Source organism: Mastomys coucha, unplaced genomic scaffold (assembly GCF_008632895.1).
Source record: "Mastomys coucha isolate ucsf_1 unplaced genomic scaffold, UCSF_Mcou_1 pScaffold14, whole genome shotgun sequence".
Lineage (NCBI taxonomy): Eukaryota > Metazoa > Chordata > Mammalia > Rodentia > Muridae > Mastomys > Mastomys coucha.
Genome location: NW_022196896.1, coordinates 100,020,103 through 100,047,730, shown reverse-complemented (window position 1 = coordinate 100,047,730; position 27,628 = coordinate 100,020,103). Strand labels below are relative to the sequence as shown.

Sequence of the window (27,628 nt, the reverse complement as noted above, 5' to 3'; positions counted from 1 at the left end):
CATGTTCCTGGCAGGTTGGGAGTGGGGGAGCTGGTGGCTTATGGCCAGAGGTACAGAGTAAACGAATAGAAAGGAGCCCTTTGGCCATATCTCCTTTCTCTTGCTGTCTCTGGCTCAGCACCCTGGGAGTCTTCCTTTCCCTATTTTCTCTGGTCAGCTTCTACAATCCGACTCTGCTCCTTCCTTGTGTATCTATCCGTCTTGCAGGGGCAGATGGCTTCTCTGCTGTAGAGGAGACTGTGTGGGGTTGCAGCTTTGGGAATGACACTGAGTTCAGCACGCCCTTCTTTTTTTTTTTTCTTAGCAGTTTTAGGAATGTGTATGGATACATATATTATAAACCTCATTGGGCTTCAGTTTCCTCCACTGCCCTAGCAATGTTTGGTGGAGTGTATGGCACATTGACAACATGTGATAAAGTTGTGGTCATCTTTGTGGTCATTGTCATCATCATTGCTATTGAGTATGCGTCTTGTCCCCCAGGAAATAAAATGCAGCAGAAGTGTGAGGGTCTGAAGCTTGAGGAGCCTGTCAGAGGCCTGCCTGCTGGGGTGGAAGAAGTGAGGAGGCTGAGCATCTCATACTGCTGGGTAGGAGGGTGCCCTGAGAGAGTGGATGGAGGTGGGCCCGGGCCAGGCCTCTTCATTCAGAGGAGAGTCAGGAAGGCTGGTGGATCCTGTGGAGCACGGCTGGCCAGAAGTGCTTTAGCATGATCCTCTCCCTACCACCTGTGGGGGTGCCCAGTCTTTGGAAACAGTGTGGGGGATTTCAGCGGGAATCAGAACCCTGTTATTTCTATCAGCCTTTGTAGGACAGGGAGAGGAGTGGAGCTTTGGGTTTGGTGTGTGTGTGAGTGTGTGTGTCTGTGTGTGTGTCTGAGAGAGAGAGAGAGAGAGAGAGAGAGAGAGAGAGAGAGAGAGAGAGAGAGTTGCAATGGCCTGGGGAAGCAATGGGGGATGACTCAAGCGTCTAGAAGAGAAGACAGTGTTCTGGGAGTCAGGGGTAGCGGGAGTAACTCTGCATTGCCAGGTTCTGGCTTTTGCATGAATGTCGCCTACCTCCCTTTACTTAGCTACTTAGAGCAGGGGGGTTGATTCCCTCAGGCCTCTGACAGCTTTTCTACACTCCCCATTCTGCCTTTTGGTTTGAGTGTGTCAGTGCTGAGGGGGAAACTGAGGCACACTGCACTGGGTCAGGGACAGCTCCAAGGTATGGCATTCAGAAATGGGCAGTTTACTTAGCCCCCTCCCACCCTAAAGCTCATGCTGGGCAGGTGGGTAATGGGCATTGGACATGACCTTGACTGTTCTTTGAGCCGGTTGGAGTGTGGGGCAGGGGTGCCTGGCAGTTGCCAAGCTATAACAACATTAGTTGAATGAAGTTGGAGCAAAAACAAGTGTTTCTGGGCACCGAGCTGAGGCCATCTGTGGGCGTTCGGCTCAGACCCAGCCAGGCCAGACTGTCCCCCTCCTCTGCTGCCCCCTCAGCTCCCACAGCAGCAGCTGGCAGACTGCATTGAGCCTGTGTGAGGCACCCAGATGGCCTCCTGACCCCCCAGCCGCTCACTATGCTAAGCAGGGTTCCTGTATTCCTTTGCCTTTTAATGGAGCCACAGCAGGGGGGAGGTTTCTCTATAGTTCTCTTGTTTCCTACAAAATTCCTTCCTGCTGGTGTGACTGCAAGCTATTTCCAGAAGCTCAGAAAGAAAGCTAGATGGCTCTGGATACCTGAGGATAAGGCTAGCCGGAGGAGACATTTCTTACCACTTTCTAGCTGGGTGCTCTGGGCAGAATGACTCCATGCCTATAAGCTTCAGTGACTTCAGTTGGGAAAAGGGGGAATGGAGCCCACCACACCAGGCTTCTGGGAAGAGCTAGCTAGCTTCACCAAGCTTGGGGGGAGGGGGGGGGACGGCGCTCAGGTGGCACTGTCTGTGCCTGTCCTCACTCTGTCCTGAATGGCATCTTCTTTCTCGTGTCACTCTCTGTAGTCTGCAGGCTGCAGTGTAGAGGTCAGCTGAGGATGGTGTAGGAGGAGCAGACTGGCCTGGAAGCTACTCTGGGAGGTGTGGGGGTGGGGGAGGGGCAGGGTAGGCATTAGATGGAGCCTGGAGACACTGACATAGCATCCTGAAGAGGAAATGAGGGAAGGTTAGTTATGAAATACCATGTGCCCAGGGCCCAAGCTGATCTGGTAGCAGGTGTGAGATGATGGAGGGAGTCTCTGCTTCCGTATCTAGGAAATTAGAGGGAGAACAGGGGCTTGGTGATTTAAGGGAGGGATCTGTGGAACGGAGAGAAACAGTGTTTCGAGCATGTTGCAGGTGCTCAGCCAGACTCTGTTCCCATCAGAAGGCCCCCTGGGTCACCTAGTTGATCTCTCTGTGTATCTGGATTAAACCCCTATAGAAGAGTGGGTCTGGTTGTATGCAGGCAGGCTACAAGTCAGTTAGCAATGATGGCAACAGATGTCTTTAAAAACAGCCTTTTTGGTATTGCATGCCTTTAATCCCAACTCTTGGGAGGCAGAGGCAGGTGGATCTGTGAGTATGAGGCCAGCCTGGTCTACAGTGCTAGTTCCAGGACAGCCAGGGTTACACAGAGAAGACTCTGTCTTGAAACACACACACACACACACACACACACACACACACACACACACCCCAGCCTTAACCAACCAACCAACCGAAACACCCAGCCTTTTCGGACTGGGGAAGATGGTAAAGGCACTTGCCAGACAACTTGAGTTCAATCCCTGGGATCCACATTGGGGAGAGAGACAACCAGTTGGGGAAGGTTGTTCTCTGACCTCATCAACAGTGGCACCTCTTATTCAAACAAACACACAAACAAACAGACATCTCGGTCACCCTGCAAAGTGTTGGACACAGACATGACTGTTGGGCTCATCTTAGCCCCTGTGCTAAGCTGGATAGTCTTTTCTACCTGGGCCTGTCAGCGGGGAGGGAGTCCTTTGGTTGTATGAGGTCAAGGTTTTGCCTGATTAGTCACAGTCCTTCTCCCTGGGAATCTCCCATCCCCAGTCTGGCCTTCAGCCTTCATTGTACCTGCCCCTGCTCAGGCCAGATGAAAGGCTGCAAGAGGAAGGGGCCAAAGAAAGTATCTGGATATCTTCTTCGGAGATAGTGTGGGCTTAGATTTGTGTCCCCTTTGCACAGTGATCTCTCCTTCACTTGCCTCCAGTGAGTGGGTGGGGCTTCTGGACCCCAGTTTTTTCTACTCCTCCCCATGGGAGCATGAACCCCACTCCAGGATCCCTCCCCCCCTCCCCCGAGCTCTGTAGCTGACTATAGGACTGTGAGAAAAACCTCCATCTTGCTTCCCATACTCACAGAGGGGCATTTCCAGCTCTGGGGTCTCTCTTGTCCCCTCCCTTCCTTCTCCATTTATCTCCCCTTCTGAGAGCCAAAGGCCCTTTGTAAAGGTCTTTGTGTGGTTCTGAGCTCCCAAGCCTGCAGAGGGACAAAGGGACACCCTTTCCCCCTCTCCATTGTCCCCTCTCTTCCCAGGAGGCCCCCCTCCACCACCCCATCAGCTTATTTCCTATGTAGTTAGTGAACAGAGATGGGTGTTGAAAGGGTTCGTGGATTCTTGGGGCCCTGGAACAAGGCTGAGTGGTCCTGGCAGGAGGTTGGGTTCCACTGGGGAGGGGAACCTCTGGGTCCTGGAGCAGGTAAGGCAGAAGTCCAAGTCATTGACACTGGTGTCCCTGAGTGGATATGATTCCCCCTCACCTTCTCTCTCTGATTTGGTCACTGTCTCCTGTCCAGGTCTCTTTTCTCTTTGCACTGGTGTGCCCCCAAATCACTCTCAATATCTGTCTTGGAGAAACCAGGCAGGCTCTATCTTCATTCTTTTTTTTTTTTTTTGGTTTTTCTAGACAGGATTTCTCTGTTGTAGCCCTGGCTGTCCTGGAACTCACTCTGTAGACCAGGCTGGACCGAACTCAGAAATCTGCCTGCCTCTGCCTCCCAAGTGCTGGGATTAAAGCCGTGCACCACCACTGCCCGGCTCTATCTTCATTCTTAATGCCAGTTTGAAGGAGGCCCCTTCCCTTCTTCCTTCCCTAACACAGACCTCTTTCTCTCTGCTCTCCGCCAACCTGCAGGGTCTCCTCTAGGCCACTGTCATTCCCTTTGCCCTGGCTAGCCTGATAACCCCACGCCAGAGTAACCCTGACTGGCAGAGTAATGCCTGCTGGGTTCTGGATAAAAATAGATATATGCTTGGTGACTGGGACAAAGGTAGGGGCCAACCCACAGGTTCCCCATGGCCTCCTTGGGAACACATGCTCTTCTGGGGCCCTGGGGTCTCCCTACGACCCTGCTGCAGTAGGAAGTCTGGAGTGCCACGGACCCAAGCAACTCTTAGGAGGAAACTGCTGGTGCTGGTAAATGAAATATGGGCAGAGAGAGGCAGGCCAAGGGCAAGCGGGAGTCTTAGCTGGTAAGTATTGGTGGCCTGAACCCAAGTGTAGCCCAGGACACTGCAGGCACAGCACAGTATTCCAGGCCACGGGCAGTGACCTGGGCCGCAGTGGAGAGGAGAGCCAGTTCTGCATGCATGAGTTGCTGAGTAGCAGCCTGGTCTCTGAAAGCAGCCACTTCCCTACCTGGATAATGGGGGTCTCCTATCGCTTGAGGGAAAACTGGACAACTTCTCCAGGGTCTGTGACAGGGGCCAGTAGGACCCTCTATAGGCTCCCCAGGCTGCCGGGCTTATCAGTCTTCAATTCAGGCCCTTGGTTCCTCATCTCTTTCTTTCTGGCCTGTGTACATCCTCCTCATAACCAGCTCTCCATTTTCTCACTGGTCTCAAATGTGGCTAAGCTCTTGTTTATGTGCTCTGGGACCTGAGTCCAAGAGAGGAGAGCCCTGCCTTTTGCTGGAGTGGCACAGAGAATAAAAGCATGCTGTGGAATAAAGCTCAGTTGTGGTTATGCTGGGCCTTCAGGGCCTTGACATTCCCAATACCTTCAGGTTCCCCAAAGGCTCTTCTTGTTTAATAGCATCCTGTTCTTGTTCCATGGATGCGATTTCTTCTTTCCTGCCCCTGAGGGTATTATGTCCATCTTGTAGCCTTTCTTCTCCTTACACTGCTTCCTTCAGGTGGCTCTAGTTCTTTATGACTTATCCTGAAAGCTCCTCTCACATGCTTGGAGCCCAGTTTTCTGTTCAGCGTTTAAGTTAGGACCACAAAGGGAGGATCAATTGCATCCCGATGCCAGGCTGGGCTGTTTTCACAGGTCAACTCCAGTCAGTGCCGTTGGGTGTTTAGATTGCTTATTGGATCCCCAGAGAAGACCCCACTTTGTTATCACCCAGGACAGTGAACATACATTTGCTTTTCAGTGCCTGCCCCTCGTCCCTAGGCCCAGTACTGTCTCACTCTCCTTTGGACAATAGCTTCCTATCTCTGCAGTTGAAGGGAGATTTGGACAGTGATGGCTTCTTCAGTGTTTTACTGGCCTTCCTGCTCCAGGTTCACATTCATGTGTGTCGCCAAGGTGTCTGTGCCCATCAGTCCTGAGTCTTAAGGGGGCCGTAGGGGGAGGCCAGCTGCTTACTGGATGCTCCTCAGCCTGCTTGGGCTTATAGCTTCCACTCACTCATATCTCTCCAGCTCCCTGGAGTTTTAACACTGTTGTCAAGGGTGATAATGATTTATTTAACTAACATATAAATATACATAATATATAAAATATAATATTTAGCAAGTGATCCAGGGGTAGGTCAGGAGGCAGGAGTGGGCTCTGAGGAAAGGTCAATTGGATCTTAGCCATTTCCTATCAGGATCAGGAAAGCCTGGGGCCTTGGAAGGGTGGTGACATGGCTGCTTCCCTGCTGGGGTTAAGATGCTCAGGGCTGGCTCCTTCACCTATGAACCTGTTGTTTAGAGGATCAGCCTGCTGGAGGGAATCTGGCTTGGGGCTGAGGCTGGCTGGAATGTCACTTCTCTGGCTTTGTCCGTGTGTCTCCAACTATCGTTCATCCACGGGTGGTAAGTAGGCCATGGAACAACACAGCACACGCCGGGAGATGCATTACCTACCCTCTGCTGGAGCTACTGACAGAGAGTGAACCGGAAATCCTTCCTGTCTGAGAAGAGCCGTAAGACGGTCAGAGACGGCACAATTGTGATCGTGAATTAGCATGCTTCCCCTTTAGAGCTCCTTGTTCTCCTCAGGAGTCTGGGTCTTCCACTGGGGACCAGCGGGTAAGCCTATTGCAGGAGTAGAGTAGGGGAAGGCGAAGGCAGGAGTATGTCATCCCTGTTATTTGGGGTCCAACATGGCCAGACAGCTTCTGTAGCCTCCATTTTCCATATCTAGGTGACCCTGACCTGCCTGGTGGCTGGACGTGGCTCTTCTAATCCAAGGTCCACAAGGGACAGAGCCTCTGTCCTTTTTCTCCTTGTCCCTAGCCCCCCTTAAAGCACAGAAGCAACAGTTGGGTTCCTCCTTGCTTTCTGGCTCACACACTCAGCCCGTGCACCCTCGCTCCACCTCCCACAGGCAGAAAGCCTGAGGACGGAAGTCAAGAGCAAGGAGCCAGGTGGGAGGGCCCAGGCGCGGCCCAGCTGGGGAACAGTTGGAAGGGAACTGTTGTCAGCTTGGACTGGTGACCTTATTACCCAGGGGGCTGAGTAGACCTGTGGATGGTAGGTGTGAGTTCTGGGTTTGGCCAAGGTGATTCTCAGGGGGTGGAGCTGGAGGAGAGTGAAGACTCTGGGTTCGGGGCTTCCTGGAAAGGCGAAGAGGAATTTATGAGATTTTTGTGCTGAAAACAGAAGTCTCTGTTTTAGAGGGCTTTAAAAGAAGAGTATGGAGAACGGGAGGGCGAATACAGAAGTCTCTCCAGCCATGTGATGTCTCATTGGAGGTGCCTCCTGCGAACCAACTTAAGTACTTTCTGCTTTTAGCGCTGGCCCATTTCCTTCCATTCATCTTTGATGATGGTGGGGGTAAGCTCGCAGACATTCGTTACTGGGCTTCCACTTCTGTGTTCCCTAGGTGAGAGGCAGCCTCTTGCCCCCCTCTCTTCTTGGAACCAAGCCTCTTCATGCCGCGTCATCTTGCCTCTTCTTTGGCCCACGTCCCATCCCTAGCCAGCACTATTTTGATGTCCTCTTGGGACACCTGGCTCCCCTCCCGCAGTGTTCATGCCTGGCTTGGGCTATGAACTGCGTGTTCCAGACACCATGCTCTGGTGCAAAGCCCTGGCTGGTAGATGGGTGGTCAGTGTGCAGCTGGTGGACTAGGAAGGGCTATTGAGAAAAGAACCAGGGTATCTTCTCCAACTGATGCCAGGTTTTAAGATACTTGTCCAGGCACCTATGGATGCCTTGGTATGTCAAGCAGGTATAGGGCATTTTTACATTTAATTCACTCCTTATTCCTCCCTGGGAGGTCAGCTTCTTGTCTCCATCCTATAGAAGATGTTAATGGTGGCTCAGGATGACACAGTATCCTCAAGGTCATGTATGTGCCCCATGGGTTCCAGGGCCAGGATTTGGATGCTAGTCTTTTTGTATCTGGGTCGTTCTCTTTGGTAGATAAGAGATGATGCCCATTTCGCAGATGAGAAGGTTTAGTCTCCCAGAGGGCCTGGAGCCCAGATTGGTCCATTCACAGGGCAAGACAGGATCTTCTGTCTGGTCTGTTTGAGCCTGGTTCAACCCTGAAGCTACACACAAAGCAAGAACAAAATGTGTTAGAAACTGGACTTAAGGGATCATGGAGTGGGACTGGGAATTTTGGGGTCAGGGTGAGGAAGAATCCAAATTGTACCACTCAGATTTGGGGAGAGGAGGGACCTAAGTCTGTAGGAGAATGCCTAGCTTTGGCTTGAAGGGTATAGCTGTTTAAAACCAATCATGGTATTTGGGTGTCATACCCTTTGCATCTGTGGACTGGGGAAGGACTCACATCTAGGTGGGCTTTTGACCCCATCACAGCATCTAAGAGCCTGTTGTGGACCTGTCTCGGTCCTTCTAAGGTTCTCCACCCTGGGGATTTGGCTCCTGACACGACAGTGGTTAACAATCTGGAAACCTGAGCTCGGACCTGCTGCAGCAACTCCCTTCCTGTGCACTGAGCCTGGGAGGCAAGCTTGTCAGGGCCCGCTGCTTCTGCAGTCAGTGGATGAGGCCAGGTCTGGCTTGCTTCTCAATTCAGTGTCCTTGGGTGGCTGGCCTGTGCCATCTCTTTCTTCCTGTGCCCCTTCTCCCTTGCTCTTTCTAGAAGGGAGGGGCCAATCACTTTCTTCCAGCCCCTCAGCTTGGCCCCCCCTTAGGTTTCCCTGCTTAGCCTTTCTCTCTCCACTTACAGGTCCTCTCCCTGCTCTAGATTTTGGGGTTCTGTTCAGCTCCTCCCTCAGCCAGCTTGGAGTTTTCTCTTGGAGGTCCTTCCCTTCCTTCTGTCCTAAAGCCTGACTTCTGCCCATGTTCCCTTCCTTCTGTCCCAATGGCCTGACTTCTGCCCATGTTCTCAAACATCTGTAGGCTTCAGGCAGAGGCTGAGGCTGAGGAAGGAGCAGGAGAGGTATAGGATCCATTTTTAGCTTCTCATTTGCCATAGCTCTGGAAGTGGGCTGAGAAAGGGTCTCTGTGAAGAGACATGGTTTCAGGAGAGGTGGGCAGAACCTGTTGATCTATCTGTGCCCCATCTTTCCCTCAGGGGAATGACTGTCTCATCTGGGTCCCTAGTCTTGAGGCTTTAGGTCAGCTTTCTGCCCCTGTGCCTCTCTGTGGAGTGGGGGTGAGGCTGGCAGTGGCTGGCTTCCCAGGAGGGGAGGGGGCTGTGGAGGTGGGGGCAGGGCACTCTATGATTGCATTAGCTAGTGCTGATGCAAAAGGGGGTTTCCCTGCCCGGCTCTCCCGATCCCCTTCCACTACCCTCCTTCCTTGCACTCCTTCGTACTCACCATTCATCCCTGCCTTTCTCAGATCCATCAGAATCAATTAGACCTTCCCTGCTGTAATCTTATTGTGGGGCCTGGGCTCCCACCCAGCAGCCCAGCTCCCAGGCCTGCAGTCTCCTCTCTGGGCCCTGCAAAGAGCACTCCGGGGAGAAGGGATGACCGGGATGACCTCAGGGCTCTTGCCCTTCCTTACCCACCCTGGGGGTCCCTAGTGGATCAATAGCCTGCTTGGCCTGTCTCCATTCCCACTCCTCCCCCATCCACCGTTAATCATGTCCTAGGCTGCTGAGTGGTGATGGAAATCATTTGGAAAGGGGCCCAGAGGACCAGGATTCTCAGCCCAGAGAACAGAGAGTGGTGGGGGTGGGGAGAGGAGGGGGCTTGAATAACGTGCTGCCAGTCTGGAGGCATTTATTGTGTAGACCAAGCTATTCTTCCCTAGGAAGGCAGACTCAAGGAAACGGTTTGGAATTTGAGAGGGGGACTGGAGGTTAGCTATCAGGAGGAACTTTCCACCTGTAGAAGATCAGAGACCTGGGTTAGCAGTGGTGAAGGAACACCCCTAGGAGGATAGGCATTACACTCTTTTCTTCTGGCTACCATGTTATGCTATGGAAAAGCAATGGACCAGGAACAGGGGCCTCTCTCAGCTTTGACCCTGACACTTGCTGGTTATGTATAGCAAATCACTGTAAGCATTCAGGGCCTCAGAGTCCTGTGACAAGCAGGGGCAGGGAAGGAATGTGAGGGGGGGCATTTCTAAGTTTGAGTGGATACCAGAGGGCTGGTTCAGAAGAGGGATCATGGTGTCTCTTGTCAGGGTGGGTGGAGTGGGGACATAAAGACCTTATGTCCTAGCTACAGTGGCAGCAGAACTCTCAAAGTGAGCACTGGCCAGGATCTGGAAACTGGAAGGGATGTCTCACCCTTCATCCCTCCCTCTCTTCTTCCTGCACCCCCCGCCCCCTAAATGGGCTCCTGTTTACTACCTACACTCTAAATCCCAGGTGTCAGATACCGAGCTAGGTACTAGGGTGAACGTGAGAATGATGGACAGTGGCCTCTAGAGCTGGCCTCCTGGTGGGGAAGAACAGGAGACTGAAGAAGCCAGCAGATATAGCAACAAGGAATGGTGCCAAGTACTGGGAGGGAATGAGCTATCAGTGCCCATAGAAGAGCTGGAGGGGATAGGACTCCTGTGGGTTGGCCAGAGGAGACCGCCTGCAGCTGTTACCGCTAGAGTCCATGTGAGTCAGGTCTATTCTGTAGGAATCTGTTCTGTCCTAGGCAGAGTGGCCTGGGGCTGGGTTTGAGTTCTATGCCTTGGGCCTGGTTGGGTGGTTGATCTTGTGAGTACAGTTAAGGAGACCCTAGTGTGGAAGCTGAAGGACCAGGAGCCCAACCTGAGGGTGGGGGCATTTGACTGAAAACCTCCTGGGGCCCCTCCTTGTCCCTACAAGAGAAGGTAGGGACACTGGCTCTTGTCAGCAGGTGGGAGTAGGGAAAGAAGGGGGAATTTCTTGATCCAGGTCCTTCCAGGGGAAGGGTTGGAAGGTCCCCAGGGAGCCATGCCTGCACACCACTCTCTAGGTGTGAAAGAGAGACCGGGAGCCTGAGATCAAATGCTCCAGGATTCTCCTGTAACAGGAATTGCCTTTGTCCTAGAAGACAAAAACCAACCTGGGCCACTGCAACCCATAGGGCCCAACACAGAGGAGACTCTGTCTTGGGCTGCCAAGTAGACCCTCCTCCCACGGCTGTCCCAGGGTACAGCTGGGCTGTGACCTGCTCTCTTGTTTCCTGACACCTGCCTGGCCCCTCTGGGAACCCGTTCCTCCTTGCTTTGACTAGCTGTGGGAAAAGGGGACTCCCCCTGGCCCTGACCCAAGAATGTGTGGATATGTGGGGGTGGGTAGATCACAGATGGCCTTCACCCTATCCTACCTGGGATTGGGATCTGCTTCCGGGTCAGTTCTCACCTACCTGTGATCCAGGGGATCTGATGTCATCTTTTGGCCTTTGTATATATATATATATATATATATATCTACATACCTCTCCCTTTCCTCTCCCCCTCCCCCACCCATCTCTCTCACACACACAGAAAAAAGAAAAAAGGAGATAAAATTAATTTTTAAAAGTATCTGACAAAATCTACTCATGAGAGGGAATATTTACTTTGGCTGACAGTTTGAGGGGGGCACAGCCCATCATGGTACCAGGAACTTATACAACCCATCGATCACACTGGACAAAGACATTCCTATTCTTTCAAGCTCTGAAGAACCCACAGCACCACCTTTATCCCATGCTCACCTGGAGTCTAGCAGGGTAGGAGGAGTGGAGAAGAAGAGCAGGGGCTGTCAGGGCTGGAAGTCAGGCCCCTGGGTCTGTGGACGCCTGGGAAGGTCCTGCCTTATAGACTGGGAGACCAGAAGCAGCCAGTCATTCACTGGATGGTGACCAGCTCTTTAAAGATGTCATTGGAGGATCTGGGAAATGACTCCATGGATGTAAAGGCTGGCTGCCAAGCCTGATAACATGAATTCAACCTATAGGACCCACTTAACAGGGGAGGACTGACTACATGTAAGCCATGACGTGTGCATCCTTTCCAAACAAACAAACAAATGTATCAAAAGTGTCGCTGGAGAGACAGAGATGAGAAACGGACGTTCAGAGGTTCGCTGTTGGAGGCAGTAGAGAAGTCTTTATGCAGTGTCTGTTAATGAAGCCCTCCATCAGACGGGGTCCTGCCTAGATTCACCTAATCCTTCTATTGTACAATATTTCACTTCCAATCCATGCTCCCCCGTGTCTGCATCTGATCCACAAGTGAGGAACTGTGTGCCTTTGAGACTCAGAGACCTGGAAGCATAGCTGGCAGGGAAGCACACAGACCAAGAAACCACTGTGAACTGAATGGAGTGGCTGGTGCCCCTAGGGACCCTAGGGAGCAGGAGGATCAAGACTGGAAGAAGGTGGGCATGGTGGTTTAAGCCCACCGTGTGATGTTAGCATTTGGGAAGCAGAGACAGGCAGATCTCTAGGAGTTTGAGGCCAGCCTGGTCTATATAGAGAGTTCCAGGTCAGCTGAGGCTACATAAGTGAGACCCCGTCTCAACCCAAAACAAGACTGGGAAGAGACCTTGGGAATTGGAAGTTTACCTCGACTCTTTCTCCGGGAAGTTTTGAAAGAAGAGAAAGTAAAAAGGGTTCTTGCTAGAATCTTGCAGGGAGTTGTGGGATGGATGGCTCTGAGAGGGTGAAGAGATTCTACAGGGATCCTGGTGAATTATTACAACAGTGGGTACAATGAGACAGGCATGGTGTGGTACATTTGTGAGGGCTTTCCAGGAAGCAGCAGGCGTGGCTTCCTGTCCTGGGTGTCACAAACTTTTCCCCCTCCCTGAGGAGGGTCCTTGGCCAAAAGTTCCTCCTGCTGGGCAGAGGCTAGCTGTGGAGAGCTTTGCCTAGGAGCCTGGTCTAGCAGGGTTCCAGGCTGCAGAAGGCTGGGTCTTCCTCCTTGCCTTCCTGCACACCAACCAGTCCTTCATCCTTCCAGCTCCGTGGAATATCTGTCACGCCCTAAGCACCGATTCAACTGAGAATCCTTTGAAGAAAAAGCTTCCCCTGCTTTCCTCCCTCAGGCCAGGCAGAGCCTCGTGTCAGCCAATTCTGAGGAGCTTCCTCCCATCTTTAAAAACTCAACTAGTGATTCCTTTCGATTAAGCATCAGCCCACATGCTATGGATTAAACTCCATTTCCTCCAGGCTCGATCTCTTTCCTGTGGTCCCAAGGTGGGGAGGCTATGGAGAGTGAGGCTCCCCTCAGGCTTGGAACAGGACTGAGCAGTGCCAGGGATTTCACTGGGGTTAGTGGGCATAGACAAAGGCTCACTTCGGGGGAATGGGCTCTCATGAATGCAGTAAGACCACCTCTCCCCTTCCCTCCAGTCTGCATCCTGAAGTTTCATCATAGGGGCCCCTTGCTTGGCTGTCCTTACTGTCCTTATGTCTGTCTACCTTTGTCTCTACCCCCACACCAGGAGCTATCTCTTCTTTCTGGCTGGCTTTTTGTCATTCTTCCCATTCCGCCCCCCTGTGTTGTCTGGTGTGGGGTAGGGAAAGTGTGTGTGTGTGTGGGGAGGTGGCGTTCTGGGGGCTGGTGCAGGGGTGGACCTAAGAAGGCCTCTGCATTGCAGGAGAGTCTGGGGGCTGCGGGGGGGTGAGCAGCAGCGGCAGGAGCAGAGAGGAAGACTCTCAGGCCCTTAGCTGCAAGTTGAGAAAGACCCTGAAAGTTAGGGGACAGCTGAACACATCTAGAAATCTGGTCTTGAGATGGGTGGGGGTTGGGGAAAGCCCAGGCTCGGGGATTGCTGCAGTGGGAGAGGGGCCAGGGTCTGCGGGGGTGCGGGGGGAGCAGTGTCCAGTTGCTGAGGAAGCAACCTCAGCTCAGCTCCTGGCCCATTGCCCTCTCAGCTTCTCGGCAGCCACAGACTCAGGCGAAATTCAGCGCTGGTTGCCGCCACTCCCCCACTCTGCTTGTGGGTCCTCTCTTTGCCTTTGTCTGCCGGTTTCTCCAGAGCCCTGCGCCTGTCCTCTTTTCTTTTTCCTTTTTCTAGTTCCAGGGTCCTAGCGTGATGACCCCGAAACCCTTTCCCCGAAAGCCAGCCCATTTACAATCCCCAGACTCTTTCAGAAGCAGGGAAGTGGCACCCGGCAGGGCAGAGAGAAAAAATGCGAAGAAGAGCACGCTACACCCCAGCAGGAGGGAGGCGTGGTCCTTCCAACCTGTTGGGGTGCTTTGTGCTCTGGGCTCCCTCACTTCTGGAGTGGGCTGCAAAAGGATCCCAGACGATGAGTAGGGGTGTGGCCAGGGTCAGAGGATGCCGAAGTTGATCTGGGTCCCCTTGTGCACGCCCTGCGCCTGCAGGTTTCTGTTGGGCGGTGGAAGCCGGTGGACTCCGTTTAAGTTAATCACATTATGCTCTGGGGAGCAATCTGGGAATCGGAGGAGGCCTAGAGGGAATCCACGTGCGCGCACACACACTCACACTCACTGCAGCGCGAGCACAATGCTGCTGTCGCTCCTTCCCGCAGGCGGCCGCCCTGCGCCTGGCACCGCCTTTGCCGGGTCCCCACCGTCTCAGAAGTTACCGGGCTCTAGCGCCCAGGAAGCCGGCAGCAGCAGAGGCTGGAGGCTGGCACGTCGCCGCGGAGGGAGGAGAGAGGGAGCGGCCGAGGAAGGCCCCCGGGGTAGAAGCGCCCTGCAGCTGTCCGTAGGGGCTCGGAGGAGATGGAGCCAGGCTGGCGCTGCGCCGAGGGTCTGCTGCCCCGCTTCTCCCGCTAGAGGGGGCAGGATACCCTAGCTGCTCCTCAGGGACCGAAGCCCCGGGAGATGCCGGGAGCAGGGCGCTGATTTTCTGCCCGTAGGTCCCCAACAGGCGTCTCGGTCCTCCTCTCGTCACTCGTGTGCCCTGGGCACCTACTTTGCCGGGCGACATGACTCGGCTGAGCTGGTGCTTCTCCTGCGTGATCCGCTGGGGCAAGTACCTCTTCTCTTGCCTCCTGCCCCTGCGCCTCTGCCTTCGCAGCCAGGTAACGCGTCACCTGGTCCCTTTCAGCCCTCCAGCCGACTCCCCCTTTCCCTGTTAAGTTTGATGGATTACCTCTCACTTTCAGGGACTCACCATCGTGGCCTTGTCAGCTTGGCTCTCATGACTGTAGGGAATCCTGGGGGAGTCCCTAGCCCATGCTAGGCGATCCAGGAGGGGGAGTAGCTGTCATTCCATAGTGCAAAGGCTTAGTTAGCATCAGAAGTCTGATGGAAAGCCCTGAGTCTTGAATGGTCCTAGAAATTAGGGGACGTGGGTATTTTTGGAATTGCTTTTTTTTTTTTTTTAATTTTTTTTTTCTGGAGGAAGCCTTTTCCCTGGAAACTCCTCCCCCCCGCCCCGCCCCCGCCTCCCAACCTCTGAGTCCCCGGAGTTAACGCAGGAAGATGAGATGAAAAGGGAGTAGCTCTTAGATGGCTTCTGAAAGGACTTTGCCTATTCAGAAAGGTAGAGGGGGCCTCAGAACAGCATAGGAAGAGACGGGGTCCCAGGGGGGAATCCGCAGGTGGAGTTTTGGGGTTTGTGGTGAGGTAGCACTTGCCGTACTGAGAATGGGGGTCTGTCTGAACATTTTTCTCCCTAGGATTCCTCTAGATAAACCTTGGCAGTGTCTTCAAAGTAGTTATGTGGGACGAAGCTAGAATAAGGGACTGGAATATGGCCAGGAATCTTGACTGGAGAGGCAGAGGGACCCCAACAGCATGGCTATTATTGCCCCAGGAGCCTCTAATGAGGCTTCTAGAGGCAGCTGTGGGGTCTCGATCCTCTGTGGAGCTAGTTCGGCTCCAGAATGGTGGGCACACCATGGTTAAGAGAATCGGTGATGGAGCCAGCCTGCCTGACTTTGAATTCTGAAATTCTCACCTACAAACTGAGGATCTGGGCAATGGCAGACCCCTGTACTAGTTTTCCTATGTGTAGAATGGAAATTATAAAAATAAAAATCTGTATTACACATAGGGTGTTTAACAATGTGCTCACTCTGTTGAAGGGGACTCAGCAAAAATGAAGGGTCTTTTCGTCCTGACTTCCTTCTTGCCCTCTTCAGGTGTGGAAGGATGTCAGTAGTCTCTCTCCCCTTCTTCCTACTCCTTTGGAATTTCTGGCTCCTTATCACAGGCGCTGCCTCTGTACCTCAGTTTCCCTCTCTGCCATTCCGCAGTGAGGAAAGGTGCCAGCAGGCTTCTGCCCCAGTCACCCAAGATATGCTTTGAAATTTTCCAGCAAAATGCATTGTCCCTGGGGATTGGCTGGGAGGCAGGCGCTGCCTCTGGGGAGTACAGGGCTGAAGCCCCAGACACCATCCCTTAGGCTCTGAGTCCAGATGTTGCAGACGCTGGTTTTCGGCTTTGGGAACAATCTGCACTGAGACATGGCTAGCCGGGACCAGGTCAGTGGATCCGGCCGTCGAGCCCTTCCTTTTCCTCATCTGTAGGGTAGGAGAGGCTCCACTCAACCTCCTCAGGGCCAGGACTGAACTGGGGGGGGGGATGCAGCAAGCATCTGGAGCTGCCTCTTGCAGCCTTTGAGGGCTCAGAGACAGTCAGGAAATTAGAGCTGGGAAGGAGATCAAAATCATGGAGCCGGGAAGGAGCTTATTAAAAATTATCAGGATTGGGCCCAGACACTGTCCCCTTCCAGGGCGCTGGTGGACTGGAAGTGGGGGAAGGGGAGTACAGGATGTCTGTGGTCCTTCCTGTGGGGATGAAGGCTGGGGTAGGGCCTGCTTGAGACTCCCATAGAGCACTCAGGTTTCCGGAGTGCAGGGGAGCAACCTAACTCTTAGAGGGGTGTTAGGCTTGGGGGCAGGGCCTGGGGTGGTCTATGAGGGGGTCTCGGCGGACATCAGGGTGGAGTGCCTGGTGTTCAGAGCTTGCTGATGGGACTGGAGAACCCACTCAATCCTGTATGTTTGCGCCATAGACATCCCAGCACAGTGGCACAGGAACTACTGGGACCCCTCAAGACCTCAAAGAATGCCTATGCACGGGGAAGGTGGTATGGCTTGTTAGAAAGGATGGACCTACAAGCGTCAGGGTCCAACTCCTGCCTGCCAGGGGAAAGCCAGTGGGTCTTATCTTGACGCGTACCCAGAAACACTTACCTTAGCTCTCCCTTCTGTGTGTCCTGGCGGACCCTATGGAGCCTGGGCTGCTGACCTCCTTCCTGGAGTTGTCTTGTCAGCTCTTGAATGAGAAGCGAAGACAATTAACAGTCACCATAAACACAGGAGCATGACTGCTGTTCCTGGGTGATTAACTGTTGCGCTCCTGGGGCAACAAAACAAATCTCTATCCCTAGGAGATGAGGAATCAGATGCCTGGGCTCCACTGACTCACGTCCTAGCTGTGTGGCTCCAGCAAGTTGCTCAACCTCTCAGTGCCTCCATTTCTTGCATCTTTAAGGGTAGGGTTGGTGGGATGGCTGCAGGTTAGTCAGTGTCAGCCTTTCCTGGGTAAGGAGCCAGGGGCAGAGTCTGGAGGGCAGAGTTGTGTGGTGATCGATAACTGGGTGTTCCAGCCCTCTGCACTCTCTTCTATCTTAGTTAGAGAAGCGTTGGGTGTCCGACCTCAGGGTAAAGAGAATACATTGCAGAGGAAGAGCTGAGGACGACCTTTGGCCGTGTGATGTCTGCTGAGCAAGGCGCTTAGGAGAAACATCGGAGAACCTGGGAAATCTGGGGTCTCGGAGTCAGAAGACCATGAACTATGCACCTAATGCAACTCCTGGGAGATCACATGCTGCCCTTGACCACAGTGCAGCTAGTTATGTGCTCAACAAGGGCCTAAGGTGAGGCCAGAAGTGTCCCAGAGGCCAGATCATTCTGACAGATATGTAATTTGTCTTCTCAAGTTAAAAAAAAAAAAAGAAAAGAAAAGCAAACATAGCTAACACTTTAAAATGTGCATTTTTCATGCTTTGTAATCGGGTTTTACATGAAAATATAGATTTGGGGCTTTGCTAGTGAGGTCCCTCCAAGGAACTAAGGAGCACGGGGATGGATGCCTGATTTTAAGTGCCACAGCTAACCTCCCCACTGTCTCTCAGGCCGGCTGAGCTTAGAAAAGCTCTAACACTCTGTGACCTTTAGATGCTGCTGCTGCAGCAGGTGGGTGACAAGGGGTGGCTCAGAGCTGTAATGAAAGCTTGGTGAGACGCTAGCAGAGATTTTTGAGGGACCTGATTCCGGGGTGGGAAGAATGGATTTGGTGGCTTTAACAAGTGGGGGAGCAGAGCTGGGAGGGGTGTTGGGGACCGTCAGCCTGACCCATTTTGCAGGCAAGGAAACTGAGGAGCCGAGGAGGACCAAGACCATTAGCTCATTCCCTGGCCCATGGACCCTCCCTGGGTGTCTGGAAGCCACCACTGGCCCAGAGCCCACAGCCAAGCCTGTTTCTTCAGCTGGCTGCACCACGGGGGGTGGGGGGGGGGCTCAGAGGGAGGGGCCAGGAGGTCTGCTGTAGGAAATGAAACCAGTAACTGCTGCCTAACTGAGGCAGGGTGGTAGAGGGTGGTGGTTGGGCTCTTAGGCTCCTGGTATCACCCATGGGGAACCCAGCCAACTCACCAGTGTGTACCTGGTGTCTGCTGCATGTAACACATTAGGCTCCAGGCACCACATGGGTCTCCCAAGATGAGCAAGACCTGCCTGATGGAGAAGGTCAGAGGCCGTGGCTGGCAGGAGGGCATCCTGATGATGGGCGACGGGCGAGCATTGCAAGCTTGGGCAAAGGTAGCAGGCAGGGCTGCTTACATCTGTTTGAGGGGAGAGAATGACGGTTTGGGAGATGCTAACAGGAGGAAAGTGTGTTAGGGCCTCTTGGCTAGTTGGTTGACTTATCCATTTTTTTTTTCTAGTCAGGGTTTCTCTATGTAGCCCTGGCTGTTCTATAACCCATTATCTTATTGTGTAGACCAGACTGGCCTCGAACTTAAAGAGATCCATCTCGCCCGCCTCCTTGGTGCTGAGATTAAAGGCTTACACTACCATGCCAGGCTCTTTTGTTTTTTATTTTATTTTTGCAACTTACATTTAACCCCACATGACGACACGCACCTTTAATCCTAGTGCTCTGGAGGCAAAGGCAGGTGGATCTCTATGAGTTTGAGAACTTTTTTTTATATAGTGGGTTCTAAGCCACCCAGGACTTCAATAGTGAGACCCTGTCTCAAAACCCCCTATCTATCTATCTATCTATCTATCTATCTATCTATCTATCTATCTATCTACCTACCTACCTACCTACCTATCTATCTATCTATCTATCTATCTATCTATCTATCTATCTATCTACCTACCTATCCATGTGGAGGTCAGAGGACAACTCATGGGACTTGCTGAGCCATCTCAGCATTTTCTGTATACTTGGCTCAAGGGATACAAACAGGGAGCTCTCCCTTGCTCAGCTCTGGGAGGACACAGGCAGCTCTGAAGAGATGACAGCAGGCAACAAGGCTGGCTGGCATTTAGCAGTCAACAGGGAGATAATCATTAAGTAGTAGAGAGTATTTCTTTACAGGGAAGGGGTAAAGTACAGGAGAGGCCACCAAGAACTTGGCAAAGAAAGAAAGGGGGCATTGGTTCCTCTAAGAGCACCCTTTGGTTGTTTTGACCCAAGGAAGGGAGAGTGGAGAGCCCCTTCAAGGTTTGTGGAGGTCAGACAAGTTGGTGTCATTGTTGTGGTGTCTTTGGCTTGTTTTCTGATCTGATTTTCCCAGAACTCCCCAGAAAGCAGCTGGGGTTGGGGTTGTGTCTTCTGTGACAGCAGCTAAGGGCTGTGGGAACAGGAAGGGGAGCCTGTGAGTATATTCAGAGAGTAGAGAATCCAGGAGGACAGGTGATGGGGTCTGGGCAGAGAAAGGGCTCAGGGCTCTCAGGGAACTCTACTGTAATGCTCCAACCAGGAGAGGAAGGGCGGAGGTTTGTAAGGGTGACTGTCTGTGGACCCTTAGGGCTACATGAAAGACACTGGGCTCTTTCGGAGCCACTGCCAGCTGGGCAGTCAGGTTTGGGGGTGGGGGACCTGGGCTTGGTGATGCTGTGGGCATTGAGAAGCCATGGATGTAAGCCCCCTTTCTGAATCCCCCAGCTCTGCAGAAGGGCCTAGAGGAGGATACAAGAGGGACTCAGGCTCTCCACCCTAACTCATTCTCTCAGCCACTTGCTCTAGGAAGGGACCAGAATTCGAGACCCTTTTTCAGAGTCCTCGGTTCTCTCACTCACCAAGGCCAAGCATGGTAGTTAGTCCTTAAATAGTGTGACGCCTGAGTATCTGGTGGGGTAGGCTTTTCTCGGGTGAAAAGGGAATGTGGTCCTCTCCTTCCTTGGTTTCTGGGGGGAATAACTTGGCTGGGTTGAGAGCCCGCATCCCTGGCTGAATAGATCTCCATGACCCTGGGTTGTGCTGCATATGGCATTGATACAGTGTCAAAGCATGATCCTGAACAGGTCAAAGAGAGGAAAGGGACAGGGAACCCTTTGTCCACGTGGCATGGGCATGCCCAGCACACTCATTCATGTGCCTAGGAACCCAGGCCAGAGGACTTTCTTGCTGGGTGACTCAGTCCAGGCAAATGGTCTCCAAGTGCCTACTCTGGGCGGGGCTCTGTCCTTGGCCTGTGTGTGTTTGTAAGTTGGACTGCTTCCTGATGTTTGTGCATCCACAGAGGGCGTTGGCTGAGCCCCTGTCCCTACGTGGATAGCTCCAGAGAGTTGTTATTCACAGCCTCCACCCACCACCCCTCACTTGGTCCAGCCAGGCCAGAGCTCAGGAGACAAATGGCTTATTATTTTTGGGGGGGTAGATACAGACAGTGGGGGCCTGGGACAGATTCTGTTGGTCTCCCTGCAGAGCTTCCTGGGAACATATTTGGACCTGAACACTGTCTTCTTCCCTCTTTGTCCCCTTGGGCAGAGGTGGGGAGCAGGGAGGGCAGGGTGTGGGACACTATGGTAAAGATATTGCATGGGGAGGGGTGGGAAAGAGCTGGGCTCAGGAGTGGAGAAAAGGAAGAAGAGGAGGGGGAGGAGAAGGAGGAGGAGGGGGAGGAGGGGGAGGAGGAGAAAGAGAAGGAAGTGGGAAAATGCAAACCAAATGTTGGCTCAGGGTACAGTCAAGAAAAACAGACTCTCACAGGAGCCTGCAGCGGGCTCCCTTTCAGAGGGCAGGAAGGGCTGGGACAGATGTTGGAGGAAAGAAAGAAAGGGGAGGAAGAAATCAGAAAGAAAAAAAAAAACTGGGATGAAATCCACAGCCTGGGGGCAGGGCCCTGCCTCCCTATCACCAGTTTTTCCTGTGCCAAGGCCTGTCCTGTTCTGGGGAGCTTGCCCTTGGCATCAGGGTCTGTCTTAGCTGCATATGTGCAAATGGGTGTGTGTTCCAAGGCCAGGGATCTTGAGGGAGAATCCTAGGAGCCCTGGGGTGAGCAGACTATGCCATCATCGGAATCTGTCTGTGTGTCCACTGAAGTTCTGGAGGCTTCCGGTGTGGGGGTCTCTGCATGGGTCTACAATCTGGAGCAGATCTCAGGCTTCAAGACCCCAGATCAGGCGGAGGCAGGAGGGGCTTCCATGGCTTCTAGGGATGCTATGCTTGAGGAGGATGTGGCTTCATAGAGCCCTGCCTTGGGCAGACTCTCCTTGGCCCTCTCCCTCTCACACCCCCTGCTAGGCTGAGCTCCTTACCCCCCAGTCAGCCCTGGAGTCTGGGAGGAGAGAAGAGAGAGAAGGCTGGGACAAGAGGAGGTGTGGCGAGGAGGGGGGAGCGGAGGAGGGCGGAGGAGGTCCAGATGCTGGCTGAACCAGCCTCTTAGGACTCTGCTCTCACTTCTGCCTGCTTGGTGGACGCTGCAAGCTCAGGGGCGCCCTTGGCAGGGCCTTTGGCAGGCCCCCACGTGCCCCGCAGCCCAGGAACAGGAGCCTGCGAAGATGACGTGGATTTGTCTGTCCTGCATGCTCTGGGTAGGTTCTTGTTGCTTTGCCTCTGAGATCGGCACCCCTGTTCTTCAGCTAAGAGCCTTAGTTGGTGGGGGACTGGAGGGGGTCTCTCTTCTCCCCTCCCAGACTCCAGGGCTGGCTGAGGGGTAAGAAGCTCAGCCTAGCAGGGGGTGTGAGAGGGACAGGGCCAAGGGGATATGCACGCAAGGATAGACTGGAATGGTAAGGCCCTGGGCTTTGCCTCTACGGGTCCCTTGGTCTCTCTTCTTCCCTCAGCTGACCACTGATGTAGGCACTGTGAGCAGAGTCGGAAACTTTGGTTTTTTTCTTTTAATAGTGGGGTGGAAATTGTCACTCCCTTCAGTGGCTCTGTGCCTGAGCCCTAGGAGCAAGGGTCAGTGCACTGGCCAGGAGTGGAGATGGAGGACTGAGGACCCAGAGTAGTCATCTGGAATCTTAAACCCAGAAAAGCCGCGTTGACAGAGAATTCTGTTTCAGTCACGGTTGTCTCTTCTACACCCTTTCTTCAGAGTCTCCCATTCTTACCAAGAGTTCCCTGGCTTGCCTGTCTCTCCTTTGGGAAGAGGTGTGCAGGGCTGGGGGTCTACGACAGGTCTGGGGCCCACGTGGGAGGCTAGAAGAAGCCGTGGGTAGAGACTCCCAGGAAGGGGGATGGGAAACAAGTTGATGTTGCCTGGAGCAGGGCAGGAGGAGATCCCTTCCTCAGAGGGACTCTGCAGGGCTGTGGGAGGTATGCACAGGGGTCAGGAGGGCGACGAAGTCATCCTTGGCAGAGGTTTCTGAGAGCCATGGCTGGCTGGGGGAAGGGGCTTCAGACCCGGCGTCCAGATGTGGCTTGCTCGCCCTCTCTCTATTGTAGGCAGCTAGTCCTCAGGAGGCCTGTCCAGCTGAGTGCAGGATGAGGCTGAGGGAAGTTATGGGAGGGACCGGGCGCCTACGGGCATATTGTGAAGAAGAGTCTGGGTGGCCCGTGGGCTGGGTGCCATGAAATGTCTGCCTGTAGATTGAGGACTGTGGGGTGTCCCGTACAAAGGACATTCTAGTAGTTTCCTGGACTGCTGCTCTTTGTAAGATGGGGTCGTTGGCCCAGTTTGTGTCTGGGCTGAGGATGTGGTGGGCAGGGTATCCTGCAGGAGAGACACAGTTAGACTCTCAGGGATGACAGGGACTTAAGCTTTTGTGAGAGCAGCAGAGCCTTCATCTCCTTCTCTATTCTTTCCTATCCCCCTTATAACATCCCAGCCCCTGTCCCTACCACTGGCCTTTGTGTCTTCCTGCAGGGGGAGGGCACACACAGGCGAGCATCCTGGAATGTACTGTCCCTCCTGAGGCAGCTGTAGCAGTTCTTGCTCCAGGGTGGGCATTGACCAGGCCAGGGTTTGTTGGCAGTAGGAGAGGAGATGACTTGGTGGCATCCCTCAGAAGAAGGGTCTGGACAGAAGCTGCGGAAACTTCCTAGGGAGTCAGTTTGCATGGAGAGGTGTCCGGCAGAATGGCAGGTGTGTGGACTTTGATACTAGGCAGTTCTGGGCTCCATCATTAACCCAAATGGGCAGTGTTAATTAAGACAGCTTCTGAGCTTCAGTTTCCCTGTCTGTAAATACACGTATAGTGCAATCAAGAGACTGGGGACTCAGATACCCTGCAGGTACTGAGAAAATGTTGACCTCCCTCCTTCTCCATGACTTAGGGGGTTCCATGTACCCTGATATGATGGGGCTGGATTTCCCTGGGAAGGCCATGGTGGGTCAGGAGTCATGTGTCTCTCCTGACATAGAGACTCTGTCTAGCTTTCCGGGAGCCAAGAACTGGTCAGCTGTGTAGCCTCACTGAGGCCCGCCAAGGCAGGGGCTGGAGGAAGTAGATCTTGTGCCCAGAGCATGTGGATTCACATGTTCTCGTTGGGGAGATAAGCAGATGTTGCATCTATGAAGTGGCACATCTGGGGCCCAGAGTCCTCCCAAGTCCCAGCAGTCAACCTTGCTTTATTAGCTGAGGAGCATAGCAGTGCATTACGCATAAGTTGGTTTTTCCCATCAAGTGCTTCCAGTTGCCATTACACAGTTAAGTGGAGCTTATTTAGAAAATAATTACACATCTATTAATTGAGTGTGTTGTTGGTGTAGGGATGGCGGCAGACTGCAGCCCTTCCTTCCAGAGAGGACACTGGCTCTCATTCTGGAGCGTGGCTCATTTGGCCTGAACCAAGGACTAGAACCGGGCTCCATCCTCACCCTGCTCTGAGCGAGCCCAGATGCTGAGCACTGGTCCCTTGAGTGTTCTGGACCTCACAGAATCTTGGACAGAATCTCCAAGGCCAGCTGCAGACCGTGACAGGCTCCAGTTTCTAAGCTGGGTTCCTTTCAAGGGCTGAGTGACTATTTTGGTCAGAGGCTTCCTAAAATGAGTCTCTGTGTTCCTTGGACGGTTGTGGCCACGCATCTCCTCTACTGCCCTTCTGCTCTGAACCTTCTCCCTCTACTTCTCTTTGCCTGCTAGAGGGGCTAGGGTCAGGCTGCGAGGCCCTAACCAGCACCAGCATCCAAACTCTACTGTTGGAAAGATCCTTAAAGTGACCCGTGAGGCACACAGGTCGGAGGGAAATAACACATTGTCTCTTTCATGGGATTGACAGGAAGTACCGTGTGCCTGGGTTTAACGCTGTCCCAGCACTCCTGAGCTGTGTGACAGTGGCTAAACTCTTCACATCTCTGTGCCAAGGGTTTTCCCACCTTCCTTTAAGGTTGATAGGTTTTTTTTTCCCCCTACTGTTAGAGATGGAGTCCAGGTCCTCACACATACTAGATGAGCTTTCTGTTGCTAAGCCATGCACCCAGTTATTAAATATTCACTGGGAATCCATATGTGTTTAGGCAAATGCCTCTCACACACTAGCGCTCAGTAAATGATGGCTCTTCTAATACCAAGCAGGAGAGGCAGGATAGTACAATTTCTTGCTCGCGCTCTGGAAGTTCTTCATGGCAAGGCATTCAGGTCAGTGAAAATGGGGTCATCTAAAGGTACAAAGGCCCCCAGTGGGTCTTTCTGCAGGTCATCCTTTACAGAGGACAGAGCGTGACTTGTCAGGGTACAAATCTCATTTCTGTCCCTGTGGTGGTTAGGGTTAGGGTTCTTGGTTAGGTCAACTTGGCATCTGGGAACAGGGAGCCTCAGTTGAGAAGTTGCCTCCGTCAGATTGACCTTCATGCAGGTCTGTCGGGGCATCGTGTAGACTCATAATTGATGTGGGAGGACTCAGCCCACTCTAGGTGGAGCCACCCCTGTGCAGGTGGGGGTGGGTTGTATTTCAACGTAATCTGAACAAGCTATGGAGAGCAGGCTAGTAAGCAGTGTTCCTCCATGGTCCAGTGGCTTTCTCTCTCTGCAGTATCTCTGTGCATTTCTTTAACTCGCACAATTTCCTTGGAACCTCACTGGTTCTGTGAGGTAGGATGAGACAGGCAGTCCATCTTTGGTCAATAGAAGGGGGATCATGGAGGGGAAGAAGGCTGTTTAAGGTCATCTTGCCAATGGTTCTCAGTGTTCCTGAGACAAGGGAATGGGTTGGGGACTGCCATTGAATCTCTGGGTGGAAGGAGATCTTATCCAGCACCCTTGAAGGTTAGGGATGGCTTGGGAGATCACACAGTGAGAAAACAGTTAACTGCTTGTCCACTTAAACTCCTTCTATGCCCTGTCCATCCATTGGGAGGCCTATATGCTTCAACAACTTGTAGCCAGCTGATAACTTGTATGAGTGTTACCAAAAATCAGGACTAACCTGGACTTTGGGAGGGGATGGTTAGGAAAGATCTCTCAGGCTATACATATATACATACATACATACATACATACGTACATACATACAAACATACATACATACATATTTTTAAAGACCGTCTGTGTAGTTCTAGCTAGGCTTGAACTCACTATGTATAAAGAATGATCTTGAGTTATACTAATTGCCCTGCCTCCATTTCTGAAATGCTGGGATTTGAGGTAGTCATGACCATGCTTGTTTTATATGGTGCTGGTAATGAACGTAGGGATTTGGCATGCTGAGAAAGCTCTCTACCAACCCAGCTAAGTCCCCAGCCCAGCGGTTGTTTTGTAGAGACAAGGCCTTGCTGTGTAGCTCAGGCTGGCCTTGGGCATGCTGTGTAGTCTAGGTTGCCCTCAGACTTGCCATCCCTTTCTGCCTCTGTCTCCCAAGTACTGTAATTACAGGTCTATGCCCTCACACAGTTCGGGAGAGATATATTTTCTTGTTTTTTGGTTTTTCGAGACAGGGTTTCTCTGTATAGCCCTGGCTGTCCTGGAACTCACTCCGTAGACCAGGCTGGCCTCGAATTCAGAAATCCACTTGCCTCTGCCTCCCAAGTACTGGGATTAAAGGCGTGTGCCACCACCGCCTGGCTAGATATATTTTCCTTTAAAAAATTACTTATTTTATTTTATGTGTATAAATCTTTTGCATGTGTGTATGCATGTGTGTCACATAGCCACGGAAGTCAGAAGAACTGGAGTTACAGATGGTTTTCAGCCACTATGAGGTCAGGTCCTCTGCAAGTGTTCCACTGAACCATCCTCCAAGCCCCAAGCAGATACATTTCTAAAGTAGATTCACAGAAGAAGGGACCTCTCAGAACACAAGTATAGGAGGTTAAAAAACAAAACAAAACAAAGAAACCAAAAACGATTGGTGGTGGTTAAGACAAGGAGCCAGTAGATTACCCTTGAGCCCGGCACACCAGTCTGATCGAATGCCAGGCCTCCTTCCTGGGATTGTCACTGAGGGCCTCTGGGGACACTCCAATCAGAGATCACACTAATGGCAGGGCTTGGGGACTGGGGGCACTGCTTTCGACAGACTAGAGTTTTTGTTGGATCTTTCCTTATCTACATGACCCAGAGAGTTCCTCAGCCTCATCAAAGTCACTGTCGCTGCGTGGGTTCGAGGAGCCTGGTACTATGGTACCTGGCCCTGCTTATGGACCTCAGACTGTCTACATCTCTGTGTGACCTCCTGGCTCTGTAGCTGACTTCACTCAGGGAAGCAGAAGGTTTTAATGCAGCCGTACCAGGGACTCACTTGGGAAAGAGCTGGCGAGGAGGAAGGGAGAGAAAGAGGAGTCGGGGTTGGGGGAAGAAGAGGAGAAGGGAGATGGAAATAGAGGGGTTGAGGGTGAGGAGAGCAAGAGCTAGAGATGGAGGAGGTGCATTGGGTGGGTGGGAGGCAGGCCCTGGGCTGGATCTAAACAGGCAAGCTTAAAGCTATCCGGGTCTAGAAGGTCTAGAAGGTTGCACTGGAGGGGAGGTGATTCCTCCATGTGTGGTGAGAGGGTCAGGTTAGCGGGGGCCAGCCAAATGGCAGCATGTTGCCAGAAAGATATGGGATAGAACGGTGAAGGATGGCTCACACTGAGGAACCAGGACCTGGGACCAGGACTTCTAGTTCTGCTTTTGTGTGAAAAAGCTGAACTTGTCTTTAAAATGGATGCCAAGGGGTTGGGGATGTCCCTTAGTGGTAGAATGCTTGCCTAGAGTGTGGGAGCATGTGAGATTCTGGAGTCAGTCCTCAGTGCTGCTATTTTATTTTTTTAAAGATAATTTATTTTTATTTTATGTGCATTGGTTTTTGGCCTGTATGTGTTTCTGTGTGAGGGTGTCAGATCACATGCGGATGATGAGAATTGAACCTGGGTCCTCTAGAAGAGCAGGCAGTGCTCTTAGCCTCTGAGCCATCTTTCCAGCACCCATACTGCTATTTATTTAAAAGGCCATTGAGACATAGAATAATAGCTCAGGCCTGCAATGGATGGACCTTGGATGGGGCCACAGCCTGCGTGGATTTGGGAGTGGGCAGTGGGCAGGAAGAGTGGATGGGCGTAGAGGATGAGTCTCCTGCCCGCGAGTACCGGGTGCTCCCTAGACATCCTGGGGAAACATTTTGGGGTGTCATGGCCCCAGCAGAGTTGAAGTTGTTCCCCTGATGGTGTTGAGAGCTTAGAAGGGTCAGAGATAGCAGAATTGAAAAGTGGGAGAAAGGCAGAGGCAGGTGGATTTCTGAGTTCGAGGCCAGCCTGGTCTACAGAGTGAGTTCCAGGACAG

General features: G+C 52.6%; 1 protein-coding gene across 7 annotated transcripts in view; it reads left to right on the top strand.

Annotated features, from left to right (window-relative positions):
* Positions 1 to 27,628, top strand: part of Tns1 (tensin 1) — a 218,521-nt gene that overhangs the window by 12,261 nt on the left and 178,632 nt on the right. Inside the window, exon 1 of one of the 7 annotated variants that reach the window (XM_031367909.1) lies at positions 21,362 to 21,520. The exons of the other annotated variants lie outside the window; for them this stretch is intronic. Coding sequence (XP_031223769.1) covers positions 21,488 to 21,520 — 33 coding nt within the window. The 5' untranslated portion in view covers positions 21,362 to 21,487. Of the gene's footprint in view, positions 1 to 21,361; positions 21,521 to 27,628 lie in introns of those variants that run through there. 7 annotated transcript variants of the gene reach the window in all.